The 14,836-nt window shown below is 44.6% G+C and overlaps 1 protein-coding gene across 2 annotated transcripts; it reads left to right on the top strand.

The window, feature by feature from the left end:
- Positions 1-2,693: 2,693 nt before the first annotated feature.
- Positions 2,694-8,751, top strand: slitrk4 (SLIT and NTRK-like family, member 4). Of its 2 annotated transcripts, none has more exons than XM_029847290.1 (2): positions 2,694-3,118; positions 3,237-8,751. In XM_029847290.1, the coding sequence occupies exon 2, from the start codon at positions 4,291-4,293 to the stop codon at positions 6,946-6,948; it is 2,658 nt and encodes an 885-aa protein (XP_029703150.1). In that variant the 5' UTR covers positions 2,694-3,118; positions 3,237-4,290; the 3' UTR covers positions 6,949-8,751. The 2 variants fall into 2 exon arrangements, with proteins under 2 accessions (XP_029703150.1, XP_003978208.2); XM_003978159.2 differs by having other exon boundaries at positions 2,694-3,740; positions 4,321-8,751.
- Positions 8,752-14,836: the final 6,085 nt, after the last annotated feature.

Here is a 14,836-nt window from a genome sequence, read left to right as displayed (position 1 = left end):
AGAGGAGTCTTCCAAGAGAACCCAAGCCTGCAACGCATACTCTAAGGCTGCCAGCGACCTTTGACACAGGAATGTTTTTGGTGGCATCCTAACAAAGTCTTGCATAAGATGTCTCCCGGAGACACGCAGGGCGGATGCTAAAATGGCTAACACAATAATGTCGCAGATGTCAATCCAGTTCGTCAGGACAGGGGCAGGATCCAGAAAGCTCATCTCCAGGGCTTCGCTCCTCTCTCTTGCTTCTAGTTGGAGAATGCCAACTGACCTATACCATCAAGTGAAAAAGCCCTCAAAGACCTGTGGCTAGCCTAAGTTATAAATTGAATCCCGCTAATGAATGAGGTCTGTGTGTGTGTGAAAATATTGTTGTGTTCTTCACCTGCAATAATGTACCAAGCTTGCAACCTGCTGGAAGCCCGACATTTGAAAGGAAACAATGCATATTCATCCTTCCTTCCTTCACATAAAGTTAATTGCCCCCTGCTGCTCAGTGACCACCACACCATATGGGTAAGTAGTCTAGGTCACTGCCTTCACCTCAGCACATTTCTTTACTTTCACTCATTTTCAGCCTTTTTTAACCAACTTTCTCCATCCTTCTTATTCCTATCTTCATTTCTTACATTTGCGCTGTTACAAAGACATTTACTTCCATCCCTGTTTTCTTCTGATTGAAATTGTATCCGTCTCTGCTTTGATTTTGTTGTTTGGCTTGTTGATTTGGAAAAGTTTTCAAATTAAAAACTAAAAATTAACTGAAAAATGGAAGTTTGTACTTTAATAAATTTCATTTCTTTTTTTTATTACATATTTTATTCTTTTCATAATGACAGGGGATATTTCACGCACACACACACACACACACACACTAAGCAATACAAACACACAATAACACTAACCCCTACAAACACAGGAAATAATTGTCTGGAAGGTGTGACACGTCAGGCCCTGCAGACCAATTAAAATTGTAAATTTTAATCCTACAAATCGGATTATGGTGCAACAGAATGAATATTTAATTTGGTTTTGCTGTATTTTTGTACAGGCAGTGTGTCTGAGATGCTCCGTCCTGTGTCTCAAAGCCAGGGAGAGACAGAAGCAGAGGTGCTGGCAAACTACATACTTGATACACATACAGACTCTGCTGTTCTCTCTGCATCCCACAGGAGCTTTGCAGCCAGTGAGGAATCACATCCAAAACTATCAAATTTCAACACACACACACACACACACATACACGCGCACACGCACATGCAAACCAACAAACAAATTAAATGTGAGTGAACAGACGACAGAGGATTATTCATGGAAGATGAACTTTGACCATTTGTTACCTCAATAAATGACATGTGCACATTTGCTGTATTTAGTGGATGTAAAGTGCAGAATTTGATGAAACAGATGAAATAGCAGAAATAAGTATGCACTTTATGAGACAGTAATGCTGTACTTGTAGAGTTCTTACTTTTATTTAATACACAATTTAATACAATTTTGATTGTAACAGACTATATAAATAAAGATTGATTGAATATTACAAAGACTGTGGTAATGAGGCACAACTGTGTCATGTAGCATAAGAAAGGTAGACAAGTGTTCTCACTCTTTTGTGTCAATCAACTTTTTGAATTAAGAATAAACAAACACATGAAGGCGATGGGAGATCAGGCTGGGGAAGTGGTTGGAGCTTGGTGTGGGCTTGAACCTTCAGAGTGCTGCTGAGGTACCCTTGAGCAAGGTACCGAACGCTCAAATGTTCACATAGGGCCTGGGACTAGCTGGTGACTCCTCCAGGATGGGACATGCCTTTGCCTGTTTAAAGCTTGAATGGACTCCAGTCTCCTCCACGTTCCCTATGTAAGGGTTGAAGTGGTCAAGAAAAAGAAAAAAAGTATAAAAGGAAATGTCATACAACTAATAAAAAATTGAATGTACCTTCATTTAAGGTGTTCTCTCTCACACCAGGGTGCAGCATCACCTCCAGTAAAGAACTGGGAATAGCAGTTAGGCTGAATGTCTGTGTAGATTCTCAATCATCCAGGTCATTGTATCCAAGGTAGTTTTCCATGTCAACTGGACTGGGTTTCTTCTCTTGAAGACGTTTCGCCTTCTATCCAGAAAGCTGTTAGGCTGAAGTGTCTGTCTCTTCATGATTTATTTTTATTTAGTTGCTGCTTTTATACTTCAGTGTAGGTAACCCTAGTGATGTCCCCAGATTGCCCCAGATTCAATTGCACCCTTTTAAAGAGTCCGATTGTTCCAATTTATGGTATTTGGATTAAATCAGGGACAGTTAGAAGAGCAGCAGTTACCTCTTGTCAGACAGGCTTGGGAGGTCGGTCGTGTTTTAGAGACATGCAGGACGGCCAGGCAGCAGATCAACACCTGTCCTCATGCAGAAATGCCCCCACTCGCATTTCTCACCACCTTTCCACTACAGTGTTGTCTGTCTGTCGACCTGTCTGCCCGTCCACATGTGTGTCTGTATTAGTACTGTTGTTAGACTAATAATAGCAATGATGATGATGGTGTCAACAGAAAACAGACTGAAGATTTTTTTTCTGTTTCAGTTAGAATCAAAATCGTTTGCCATCCGTCCCCCTCTCTCTCCCTCTCATCTGTATCTCTCCTCCCTCCCTCCCCCTCTCTCATCTCTATCTCCTCCATGCCGCTCTCTCCCTCCCTCTCACATCTCTGTTTCCTCCCCGACTCTTTCTCTCTCTCTCTTCTCCCGCAGTCTGCTCTTTTATTCGTGTGGGAAGTGCGACTGAATGCGGCTGTAGAAAGAAGAGCTCGTTACTGCACTGTTCCTTCTGACAGGAATGACACACCACGTCTTTCCTCCCCCCACCCTCAGATGGATGTTTTAAAGGAGGGAAATCCCCTATTTCCTTCTGTTTTCCCAAAGAGCAGTATTCCCAGCCAGCTTGCGTCACAGCGGATTGAAGGACTGAATTATTTATATTTTATTTTTGAGCTTTGTGTGGTCTGCTTTCTTTCTGTTGCAGGACTGAGAGATCGTTCCTCTCATTGTTCAGTGATCTCCATGTAGAAGAAGGATGAAGACCCTTAATCTGTTGCACCTCTGTAACAGTCTGAATCCTTTGGCTGCTTTGCGGTATTCCCCGTTCTTCTTAGAGTCACGTTTTATTGACATGGTTGTTGATTTTTGAATTCAAATGAGAAAATGCTCTCCTCTGCTTTCTTTTGATCTTTGCTGTTTGGAAAATCCTTAGCATGACTGACTTCTTTTCCGGTGCCACCATTCCTCTTGCGTCCTTTTTTCACGCCTTTTTTGAGTCCCTGGACACATTGTAAGATTGCCTCCCCACCCCCTCCTTTCTTCTTTTCTCTTCATCCCTCGATCTCCCCTGTAACCAAATGCACGCTCTACCATGGAGGTAGTACACCCACCCTGGGGTACGAATGAGCAGTGGGGCGATATTTCAAAGCAAGGGGAGCCCGTCAGTAAGCGACGCATCGGCTGAACCCCCCCTCCTTTTTCCTCCATCTCCACTGCACGCTCTCCCGGCTCCATCCACCATCCTCTTTCTTCCTTTCCCCACTGAGGTTGACATACAGGAGCTCGAATGGGAATAAAGAGCCAGAAGCAGCCGTGTTGCACCTCGAAACTGCTTCACTTAGTGTGGAAGAACGTTTGCACGCATCCATGTCTCACCGACCCCTCTGTGCGTCTCGGGGGGGGGGGGGGTGCGCATTGATTACCTCTGCAGCTGTGGGTGAGTTCAGCGTTTCTTTCCTATTGGATTGACATATCTATTTTGTCCCTTCTTAATTGATTTGAGGATTATCTGTAACTATAAAATGCACCCGTTACTGTGAGCTCAGTCCCAGATCTCCGCCACGAAAGTGGCTTCAAATGAAACCTCTTAAAAAAGCAGCACTGCAGCTGTTTGACTCAATTATATGAATATGCTGGGAGAGGAAAAGCGAACACAATCACTGCTGCTGCTGCTGCCTTAGACATTTTCTGGTAGGGGGATGTCTGAATTAGATAGAGAAGGTGCAGCCGTCTGCTGCCTTGTGTACATTTTGCCTGCAGTATTAAGTCTGCATCAAGCTTTTGGTGCTAATCATTGTGGTGAATCATTTGGTCAAAGTTGCGCACTGCAATGATGCCTATAAAATGCAACTTGTTTGAAAAAATGTCTCAGCGGCATACAACTTGGATTCTCTTTACTGTAAGAATTTTAACAGAAGTGACAAATGAATATGACATAGTTGAATGTGAGTGAAATAAGAAGTATATGTGTCTGTGATCAATGGTAAATGTGTGCATGCCCTTTTTTTTCTTCAAAGGTTGGTAAATGGTTTTCTGGTGGAGGATTTCTAACTGACAAGATGCTGTTCATACTTCTGTGGGTTGCTTTTTCTTCTTCCATCCCTGGCTCCTTGTCCTCGTCCCTCTCCTCCCCATCCATGCTGGATGAACCTCAGATGGTTGAGCCGTCACCATCAGCCCTAATGGCTGAAACCTGCAGCGCCTGCTCCTGCATGTCAGTGGAGAATGTGCTCTATGTCAACTGTGAGAAGATCACAGTGTACCGGCCCACGCAGCTTATCCCACCAGTATCATCACTGTACCACCTGAACTTTCAGAACAACTTACTAATCATCCTCTATCCAAACTCATTCCTCAACTATAGCCATGCTGTATCACTGCAGCTGGGGAACAACAAGCTGCAGAACATAGAGGGCGGAGCTTTCATGGGGATGAGCGCATTGAAACAATTGCACCTGAACAATAATGAACTGAAGGTGCTCCGAGCAGACACTTTCCAAGGTATAGAAAACCTGGAATACCTTCAGGCCGACTATAACTTGATCAAAACAATTGAAAAGGGAGCATTTAACAAACTACACAAGTTGAAAGTGGTGATCCTAAATGATAATCTTATACAGATACTTCCCGATAATATATTTCGCTTTGCCTCACTGACACACTTGGATATCAGAGGGAACAGGATCCAAAGGCTTCCTTATTTGGGAGTACTGGAGCATATTGGGAGGATTGTAGAGCTGCAGCTGGATGACAACCCTTGGAATTGTACTTGTGATTTAGCTCCTCTTAAGACATGGCTTGAAAACATGCCCTATAACATTTTTATAGGTGAGGCAATATGTGAAACACCAATTGATTTATATGGAAGACTTCTGAAGGAAACTAACAAGCAGGAGCTTTGTCCCATGGGCACAGGAAGTGACTTTGATGTGAAGATGCCACCCATGCTGCCTGATAACAATCAGACACCCTCCAAAATGCCACCAAGCCCAGCAGTGCCCATGACCACAAAAGCACCCAAATCTACAGATTCAAAAGTTTATGGAAATGGCATTGTTGCTGGCTTACCACCATTAGGACGAAACAGCCAAATTGTTTCCTTTCAGAATCCTCAACTTGTGTGTCCGCAGCCCTGCATTTGCAAATCCCAACCATCGGATTTTGGAATCAGTGTCAATTGTCAGAAAAGGAACATTAGAAATTTAGCTGAGCTCATTCCCAGGCCCCCAAATGCCAAGAAACTTCATCTGAGTGAGAATAACATCATTGACATGAGCCCAGTTGACTTTCAAGGTTTTGAGGGTTTAGACTTCCTACATCTTGGAAGCAATCAAATAGTTACGGTCCAAAAGGGTGCATTTGCAAACCTCACTAACCTAAGGAGACTCTATTTAAATGGAAACCAAATTGAACAGTTACACCCTGAAATGTTCATAGGTCTCTCAAACTTGCAATACCTCTATCTGGAATACAATGCCATCAAAGAAATTCTTGCTGGCACATTTGACTCTATGCCAAATCTTCAGCTCCTCTATCTCAACAACAATGTTTTGCGAAGCCTTCCTGCATACATCTTTGCTGGTGTCTCTTTAGCAAGACTCAGTCTTAAAAATAACCATTTCATGACTCTGCCTGTCAGTGGAGTCTTGGACCAGTTGCATTCCCTAACCCAGATAGACCTTGAGGGGAATCCTTGGGAGTGCTCCTGCGATCTTGTTGCTTTAAAACTCTGGCTAGAGAAGCTGAAAGATGGTGTAGCTGCCAAAGAGGTAAAATGTGCATCTCCTGCCCAGTTTTCCAACACAGAATTGCGCCTCTCGAAGAATGAGATCATATGTCCCAAGCTTGTGGCAAGGCCTCCATTCATTTTGACGAGCGCGACCCCTACTCTGACCTCTGTGTCAGCTGCTGGAGTTGGTAAAGCAACACCAGGAGGGCCTGTGCCTCTATCGATCATGATCCTCAGCATCCTTGTGGTGCTCATCCTTACAGTGTTTGTGGCTTTCTGCCTACTTGTTTTTGTGTTGAGACGGAATAAGAAACCAGTTGGAAGACAAGAGGGTCTTGGAAATCCAGAGTGTAGCTCTATGTCCCTACAGCTTCACAGACAAAACAATAAATCTGCAAAGAAAGGCTTTCTTCCAGGGAATGACTTGGGAGGAGAGCCATTCATCCCCCAGACCATCGAACACATTAGGAAGAGCCATACTTGTGGAATTGGACGTTCTTCTGATATTGACTCTGAGTTTAAGTTTGCAGACCCACATAGGCAAAAGATCATTCTGCGAAACAGTGCTGAAAAGGACAAGGAAATGCTGTCAACTCTGGAGCGCAACAAGCGCCTCAGCACCATCGATGAACTGGAAGAATTCCTGCCCCACCGAGAGCCCAACATGTTCATCCAGAGCTTCCTGGACAGCAAACGGGATTTTAAGACCACGGGGATGAGTGGTTATGAGATCCACTACCCCGAGAAATCTACACTAGACAGAAAGATAAAGAAGCCCTCACTCAAAGGTGGGAACCATAGTAGGATCATGGTCGAGCAGAGAAAAAGTGAGTATTACGAACTGAAAGCCAAGCTGCAGGGAACACCTGACTACCTTCAGGTGCTGGAGGAGCAGACTGCACTCAGCAAAATATAGGGACTGTGTTTGATTTACACACTCTCAGAGATATTGATCTTTTCACTCAGTAATGATTTGCTCAGGCCAGTGAAATTCAAAAGAGTTACTGGTTCAAACCACTTCTATGTGAGAATTGAAACATGTTCAGCACAGAGAAGGAAATTATGAAGTTGTGACAGTTAGAATGTTTAATCAGCCACAAAATAGTTGTCAGATTAATTAAGGAGATTGAGGCTGTTTTTACTAGGCATTGAACACAATCAGTATACAGTAGTTTTTAAACTTTCTGGCAATGCTACTAGGGCAAGAACCTGCAAAGTTATAGCCAGCTCCTGTACGTGTCAGAACACACAAACACACACCATTAACACACACACAATCTCCAGCTTTTGTCTGTATCTGCAACCGCTCATATAGCAAAAAGAAAAGTGCCTTCTGGAAACCAAATGAAAGACCAATGAAGAGACAGGCAAAATGGCTCCACACAACAAAAAAGCTCTTAGAATTAGTGTGGCTCTATTTCACATGAAAACTCCTTTTGGACTGTCATCCATTTATCAACCTTGCCCTTCAAGGCGACCAGACAGTCACGGTACTTCTGCTGCTATTCACATGGGTTCTTCTTTCTCGGGTTTTCCCTCCTTTTGTTTTTTCCAAACATGTCAGAGAAAGCTTGACAACAGAAGTAAAAATGAAACAGATGGACATTGTTTTATAATTTTATGGAGCAAATGACCACAAATGATGACTCTTTTATTTATTTATTTGTTTGTTTAGCATTGTGGGAATATAATTTTCTTTTGGATAAGGTCTGTGGACCGACACTGGTGTCAGGAGGCCTCTTGTTCCCACCAAGGAAATGGAGGCACAGCTGAACAAGTTTTCCATGTGGAATGCTTTTGTGACCTGTCTGTTTAATGTAAAGAGCCATGTTGAATATAGTGTTTTCTAAATGGTCTTTCTCTTTTTAAAACGCTACTTAACAAAATGTTGTAATGCTTTGCGGGGAGATCTTAAAGGCACACACACTCACAACCACAGACAGAGTTTCTAAACAATGAAAATGCTGAACATATAATAATACAAAGGTGCTTGCCATGTAAGCGTAACCTGGAATTTATTTTATAAGTCCCACATTATTTGTATCTGTACGGCTGATTTGTTAATGATCCAGAAGTGGCAAAGCCTTGCACACACATGCTGTACCCTCAAACAAACAAGCCGAGAAGAATTGGTCTGTGATTCAGCCCCTGGTGTCAACAGTGTACAGAAGTAACAAAACTCATTATTTTTCTATGCAGGACTATTTCGAGAATTCTTGATATCATCTAAAAATGATAACAGAGTGGAACGGACTTGCTAGTGTATGCCACCAGGGCAACCCCCCCACACACTCCCCTTTTCTGAACTTACCCCACTATGACCTGTTTCTGTTAGCCTGCCAGAGCCTGTGAAATTTCATTCCTATTCTTGTACCTCTGCAGTAAGTTTATTATTAACCTGCAAATAAATGTGCATTAAACTTGATATGGTTCTTGAACCGAAGCTCCACTTTTTATTATAGCCCCAGGCATAATTCTATCATAAAATGTGCAATATCACTTAAATTCTCAGTTATAATGGCTTTGAGCAAATTTTGTTTGATTTATTTACTTTGAAGTTTTATTGTTACTGTTCTGTTCGAGAATATTTTGATCAAGCTGAATCTGTCTGGACCTTATTTAAAAACGTTATTGTTACATTAAATTTATGAGTGTTTATGGACAAATAAATATAATGTACCCTGGAAATATAATAAATCGAATTTTTATGGTCTATTTAGCCCTGCTCATTGGTTGGCTTTCTTTCATCTTGCTTTTCATGTTGGATTGTCTGTCAGTTCAGTGTTGGACTTATTCCAGTGTGAATGTGGAAAGAGCCTTGAAGCATCATCTTCTGTATGTTAGCTCCAGCAAAGCTATAACCATATAGTTAAACATAAACCTAATAACCTATTTTAAAGCTTAGGGTTAGGGTTAGGTTACTCCTTATTCACCAACTTTAAATTTAAGATAAAATCACACATTATATGCGGACAAAGATAACTGTTGTCTAATAAATGTCTAATACTAAAGTATCTGCCAATAAATGTTATGAAGTATGTTATTACGTATCAACTAAAGTTACTGTTATTACAGATATAAGAAGGTTGACCAAAATACCAACTGAAAGCTTTTAGGTAATGTCCAAATCTTCTTAAATTCAAAACTGTGAGCTCTGCTCTCACCATTGAACAGGTCAGTGTATAATTAATGTAAAAAGTCCCGAATCCCATAGTGGATCCTCACACATACTGGGTGCTATTCTCGGGCAGTTTGACTCTAACCCTAACCCTAACCCTAACCCATAGGTGTCCTAAGCAAACCTGCCGATAAATGTCAGTTGAGCAGCCATGACCTCTGCTTTTGGTGTTAAAAATTCCGATATTTATGTTAATCTAAACCAAAGTAAGAAAGTATGAGTCATGCGGGCACTAGCGAATTGTCCTCAATAATTATGAATACCCATGGCAGTTGGGAACTAAAAAGGGAATGCAAGTCTGATACGTCCGCCCCCTCCATGTCCCCAACTGTCTCCTCTCTATTCATTCTCTGCCACGTTTGCCGAACACGGCAAACACAACTGCGAAACAGGTCGGACTGGCAGCAAGGTAGCTAAGGACGACCTGTTACGATAATAATGTTGCTGCAACTTTCAAGGGTGGGCGTGGGGGGTGAGAAGAAGGAGTAAAGTCAGGCTGAGGTGCACATATGTGGGTATGAAAGTGTGCTTGTTCATATATGTTGTGGTTGTAAGCAGAATGACCTAAGCTGTGAGCTCAGAGATCTGTAAGTAGCCCTAGAGGGCTGTTGCTTTTTACCACCTTTTAGTACCAAAGACGGGCAAAGAAGAAACTCTGACAACAGACATAAGACACATTTTTTTTTAGATACATTTGCTACATTTAAGTCTCTGTTATGTGTTATGTTGTCTGTTTAAAGTGCCGTTTCATTGAGACTCTGTGAGAAGGATTGTTTTCTATCATTCATTCTCTTAAATATTTGATTTTCAGAACACAAAAACACACACACACACACACACACACACACACACACACTCTCTCTGTCTCAAAGCAGACATAGTGCACAGCCTCATGTGAAGAAGACCTCCATGAGGAAGACCATGAGTTACATCATTAGTCGCTTCAAGTGGACAAAATCCTGCAGAGGTTCTCTGTTACTGGGACACATTTATTGGGATTTGGGGACATGTTCAGGACAGGGTTGCTCGAACACTCATACATTAAATCAGCATCCCTCCTGTCCAGCAACGCAGCGGCAGGACACTTGATGCTAACAGAACGTCTTGTTCAGTGTAGACAAACACCGTTTCAAACTCCTGAGGTTACAGTCAGGACAATTCTTTATTAATATGCACTTCTAAAACATCAATGCAAAGGAAACGAGGGTTGTGCTCATATACAGGTCATATCTGTTGACGGTTCTAATGAGTGCTGTCTTGCTTCACACCATGTCACAAAAACTCCCAAACAACATATTAAACCGACAAACAGATCAGTTTCAGTCCAGGATCAAATTTGATTTATTTTCCTCTCCTATTTGTTGGTGTAGGCTCTTGGTTAGGCTTCACTATTATTTTGTTCTACTCCCAAATCCTCCAGTGTGTGTCGTCAGCTTGCTGTGGAGCTGCAGCTCGGGGGATCCAGTGATTCTTGCTTCCCAGTCCCCCACAGTCTCCATGGCAAGTGTCCTTTGGCAAGATGCTGATCCCAGAATAGCTGCTGAAGCACATACTTTGGTTCATGCACATTCGTCAGAATGTGCATGAACGGCTGTTCCTAATGACAATGTGAGGCCATCTCTGCCAACTGGATACAGGTGTGTGTGTGTGTGTGTGTGTGTGTGTGTGTGTGTGTGTGTGTGTGACACTCCAGCAGACAGCCCAGGACATCACCGGCTCTGTGGATCAGCCTGTGCAGTCCAAGATCACAGATCACAGCTGTATACGCCTGAACATTAAAGGGCTGGAAACAAAAGCTTCACTGTCCAGTTTGTCTCTCTTCATTTCTTTGATTAATTCAACTGTAGAACCTTGAAAGTCTCCTGATCATTTCAGAATGCACATAAAATTATCCGAATATCACTGATCTTTTCCTCTGGGTACCAACCTGCGTCCGCGGATGTGTCTGGGTTCAATCCCAAACGACAACAAGCGTTTTTGTGTCGCATAGGTATAGTTAGTAGACTCTGGGTCTGTGTGGATTTGCAGGTGTTCCAGGTTTCTCCACCAGCACCAGTGAACAGGCTGGCTCACAGTGGTGCTGCAGCAGCCCACCATTCAACACTTGATGGATAGTGACAGAAAACAACAAGGCAGCTTTAATTGTGCAGCACATTTCAGCTAAAGTAATTCAGAGAAAGATGAAAACAATAAAAACATTCAATTCATTTGGAATGAAGATGTAAGCATGCAGTTTTTAAAATTTATTTTAAAAACATTAACAGTACAAAAGAGTCGAGTGTGGTTCAGATGCTGAAAAGGCGTCTTTATCATCGGAAGATGAAGAGAGAATCACCTTCAACCTGGATTTAAACAGACTTGATGCTGATCTCAGATCTGTGAACACTTTATGTGGTGCATAAAAGCTAAATGCTGCATCAGCATGTTTCGTCTGACCTCCTTGAGCTGCCTCACAGGATCTCCCAAGGTTGGTATTTTAACAATATCACGTTGTAGTATTGTGGACATAAGCCTTGGTTCCCATTGGTAGAGCAGCAGAAGAACCAATTCTTTTCTATAGCCGACACGGAGCTGGCGTTGTGACTTTAGGCCGTTCAAACTAGGTCAGAACTCACGCTGCAGCGTTCTGAATAAGTCGAAAGTGACAGGAGTTGTGACAGGAGTCAGGCCCACTGGAAACCAAAGCAAGGATCAGCTTGTCCTCATCTTGTTGGGCCCTAAAAGCCTTTATTCTGACAGCTCACAATAACCAGTGAGATGCAGTCAGGTGACATTGATAAAGTACTTATAAACCTTATAAAACTTATAAACTTATTATTTATACATGTTGTCAAGACGTGACTATTATAATCAAATGGTTTTATAAATGAACCATATAATTCACAATCAATGATTTCCATTATTAAAGCATTTTTAGAGTTTTTTTTTATTAACTTTTAAAGCATTTAACAGTGTAAACCATTTATTAATATTAAATATCAAGTAAAACCTTAAAAGTACATGATTTAATGCCATGACAAACTATTCATTTTTTGACATAGATGGTCGAAGGAAAGATTCATCTGGCTTCATAAGTGGTTGATGATTACATTCAATCAATCAATCAATCAATCAATCAATCTTTATTTATATAGTGTGGCGGACACATTTGGGTGTATCTCACACCCAGGTGATGCATGGGGTGATGGGCGTGGTTAGCCCTTGATTAGATGCACTGTTCAACGCGCCATTTAGTGTTGTCTGCTGGATGCAGAATAAAGATGTCTAAACCACCTGCTCTGTCCGAGTCGTTCCTCGTCCTGCCACATTGGTGACCCCGTTTTGAACATGTTTGAGGCAGCAGACGATGGTATCTCCTCTTCGGCAATGTCGCCCCGACACGCGCAACCAGCCAGCATCATCGCGTCCGTGAAGCTGCCCGACTTCTGGCAGAGCGACCCGGCTCCGTGGTTCCAGCATGTTGAAGCGCTTTTCCACCTGCGAGGAGTCACCGAGGACGACTCCAAATATTATTTGGTGGTCGCGGCTGTGGACCAGCAATCCACTCGCCGCGTCATGCAGCTGCTGCGGGACCCGCCACCGCGCGGCAAGTACGCAGCGATCAAAGAGCTCCTGCTCCGGAGGTACAGCCAGTCCGCCGCGGAAAGGGCGGACAAACTGCTTTCCCTGCCGGGTTTGGGCGATGGTTTGGCGGTGGACCTTATGGACAGCATGCTGTCATTGCTGGGCGCAGACGAAGGCGGGTTCCTTTTCCCGCACATTTTCCTGCGCCAACTTCCACATCCGGTCCGAGTGGCCTTGGCGAACTCCCCGAGTTTGGCGGCTGGTGATTTCCGTGGTTTGGCTGAGGAAGCGGATCGTGTGCTGCTGACTGCGAGGAGGACCTCCGTGCAGAGCGTGTTGGCTGATTCCCGGCTGCTGGTACCAGAGGACACAGACCAGGCGATGGTTGCCGGAGTTTCCTCCCGGAGGAGGAAGAGTGACCTGTGTTTCTTCCACCAGCGTTTTGGCCACAAGGCCCGGCGCTGCGTTCCTCCATGTGCGTTCGAGACGCAGGGAAACGCCAGGGCCAGCGCTCAGTAGCAGCTGTGGGCGCTGGTGAACAGGAGGAGCTGCTGTTCGTCAAAGACTCCCTGTCAGGCCGGCGGTTCCTGGTGGATTCTGGTTCCCAGAAGAGCCTCCTCCCTCCAGGCAGCACAGACCTGTCATCCTCGGGCGCAGGCCCCCAACTGACTGCTGCTAATGGTTCCTCTATTGAGACATTTGGTACCAGGTCGGTGACTGTTTGTTTTTCTGGACGCAGGTTCACATGGGACTTTGTGTTAGCCTCCATTACTGTTCCCATCATAGGCGCAGATTTTCTGTGTTCTCATGGTCTGCTAGTGGATGTTGCTAACCGACGTCTAATCGATGCTGTGTCTTTTGTCACCTTTCCATGTCTGACGGGGGGACCTGGGCCGCTGGCACATGCCAGTTTTGCTGCGGCGGGCAATGTTCTTCAGCGGTTGCTGGGTGATTTTCCGTCGCTTACTACGCCCGCGTTTTCCACGGCCGTCACGAAGCACGGGGTGGAGCACTTCATTCCCACCGCGGGTCCGCCCGTTTTTGCATGCGCTCGGCGACTCGACGCTGTGAAGTTGGCGACGGCTAGGGAGGAATTCGCCACAATGGAGCGTTTAGGGATTGTGCGGCGCTCTAACAGCCCATGGGCCTCTCCGCTCCGTATGGTGCCCAAGGCGGATGGCACTTGGCGGCCCTGTGGCGATTTTCGTCGTCTTAACAACATCACAGCCCATGACCGTTACCCCATTCCGCACATACAGGATTTTTCCGTTCGCTTGGCAGGCACTACCATTTTCTCCAAGGTAGACTTGGTGCGGGGCTATCATCAGGTTCCGGTGCGTGCCGAGGATGTGCCCAAGACTGCCGTGATTACCCCGTTTGGGCTTTTCGAGTTCCTGCGCATGCCCTTTGGCCTAAAGGGGGCAGCACAGACCTTTCAGCGGCTAATGGACTCGGTATTGCGTGACCTCACCTTTGTGTTCGTCTACTTGGACGACATATTGGTAGCAAGTCCTTTGGCAGATGAGCACCTGACCCACCTTGGGCAGGTTTTTCAGCGACTGGCAGATCATGGCCTGATCGTAAACCCAGCGAAATGCCAGTTTGGTCTGCCAGTGATTGATTTCTTGGGCCACCGCATTTCTTCTGATGGTGCAGTTCCGTTGCCATCTAAGGTGCAAGTGGTGGCGGAATTTCCTCCTCCGGTCTCCGTTAAGGCTCTGCAGGAATTCTTGGGGATGGTGAATTTTTATAACCGTTTTCTCCCCAGGGCAGCCCACCTCCTGCAGCCACTGTATGAGGCCCTACGGATGAAGAGGGCTACTGATCAGGTCGACTGGACTACCGAGCGGGTCCGGGCGTTTGAGGGGGCCAAGTCTGCCTTAGCCAACGCCACACTGTTGGCCCATCCGGCACCTCGGGCAGACATCGCTTTGACGACTGACGCGTCAGATGTGGCCGTCGGGGCGGTGGTCGAACAGAGCGTGGGTGGTGCATGGCAGCCCCTCGCATTTTTCAGTCGCAAGCTACGGGACAATGAGCGGAAGTACAGCGTTTTTGACCG

Source organism: Takifugu rubripes, chromosome 14 (assembly GCF_901000725.2).
Source record: "Takifugu rubripes chromosome 14, fTakRub1.2, whole genome shotgun sequence".
Lineage (NCBI taxonomy): Eukaryota > Metazoa > Chordata > Actinopteri > Tetraodontiformes > Tetraodontidae > Takifugu > Takifugu rubripes.
The sequence above is the reverse complement of the archived record's forward strand: the minus strand, read 5'-3'. Positions and strand labels throughout refer to the sequence as shown.

What these genes read in the sequence shown, in the direction of transcription:
- slitrk4 (XM_029847290.1), top strand. Translation starts at nt 4,291, where the DNA reads ATGTGTGCATGCCCTTTTTTTTCTTCAAAGGTTGGTAAATGGTTTTCT.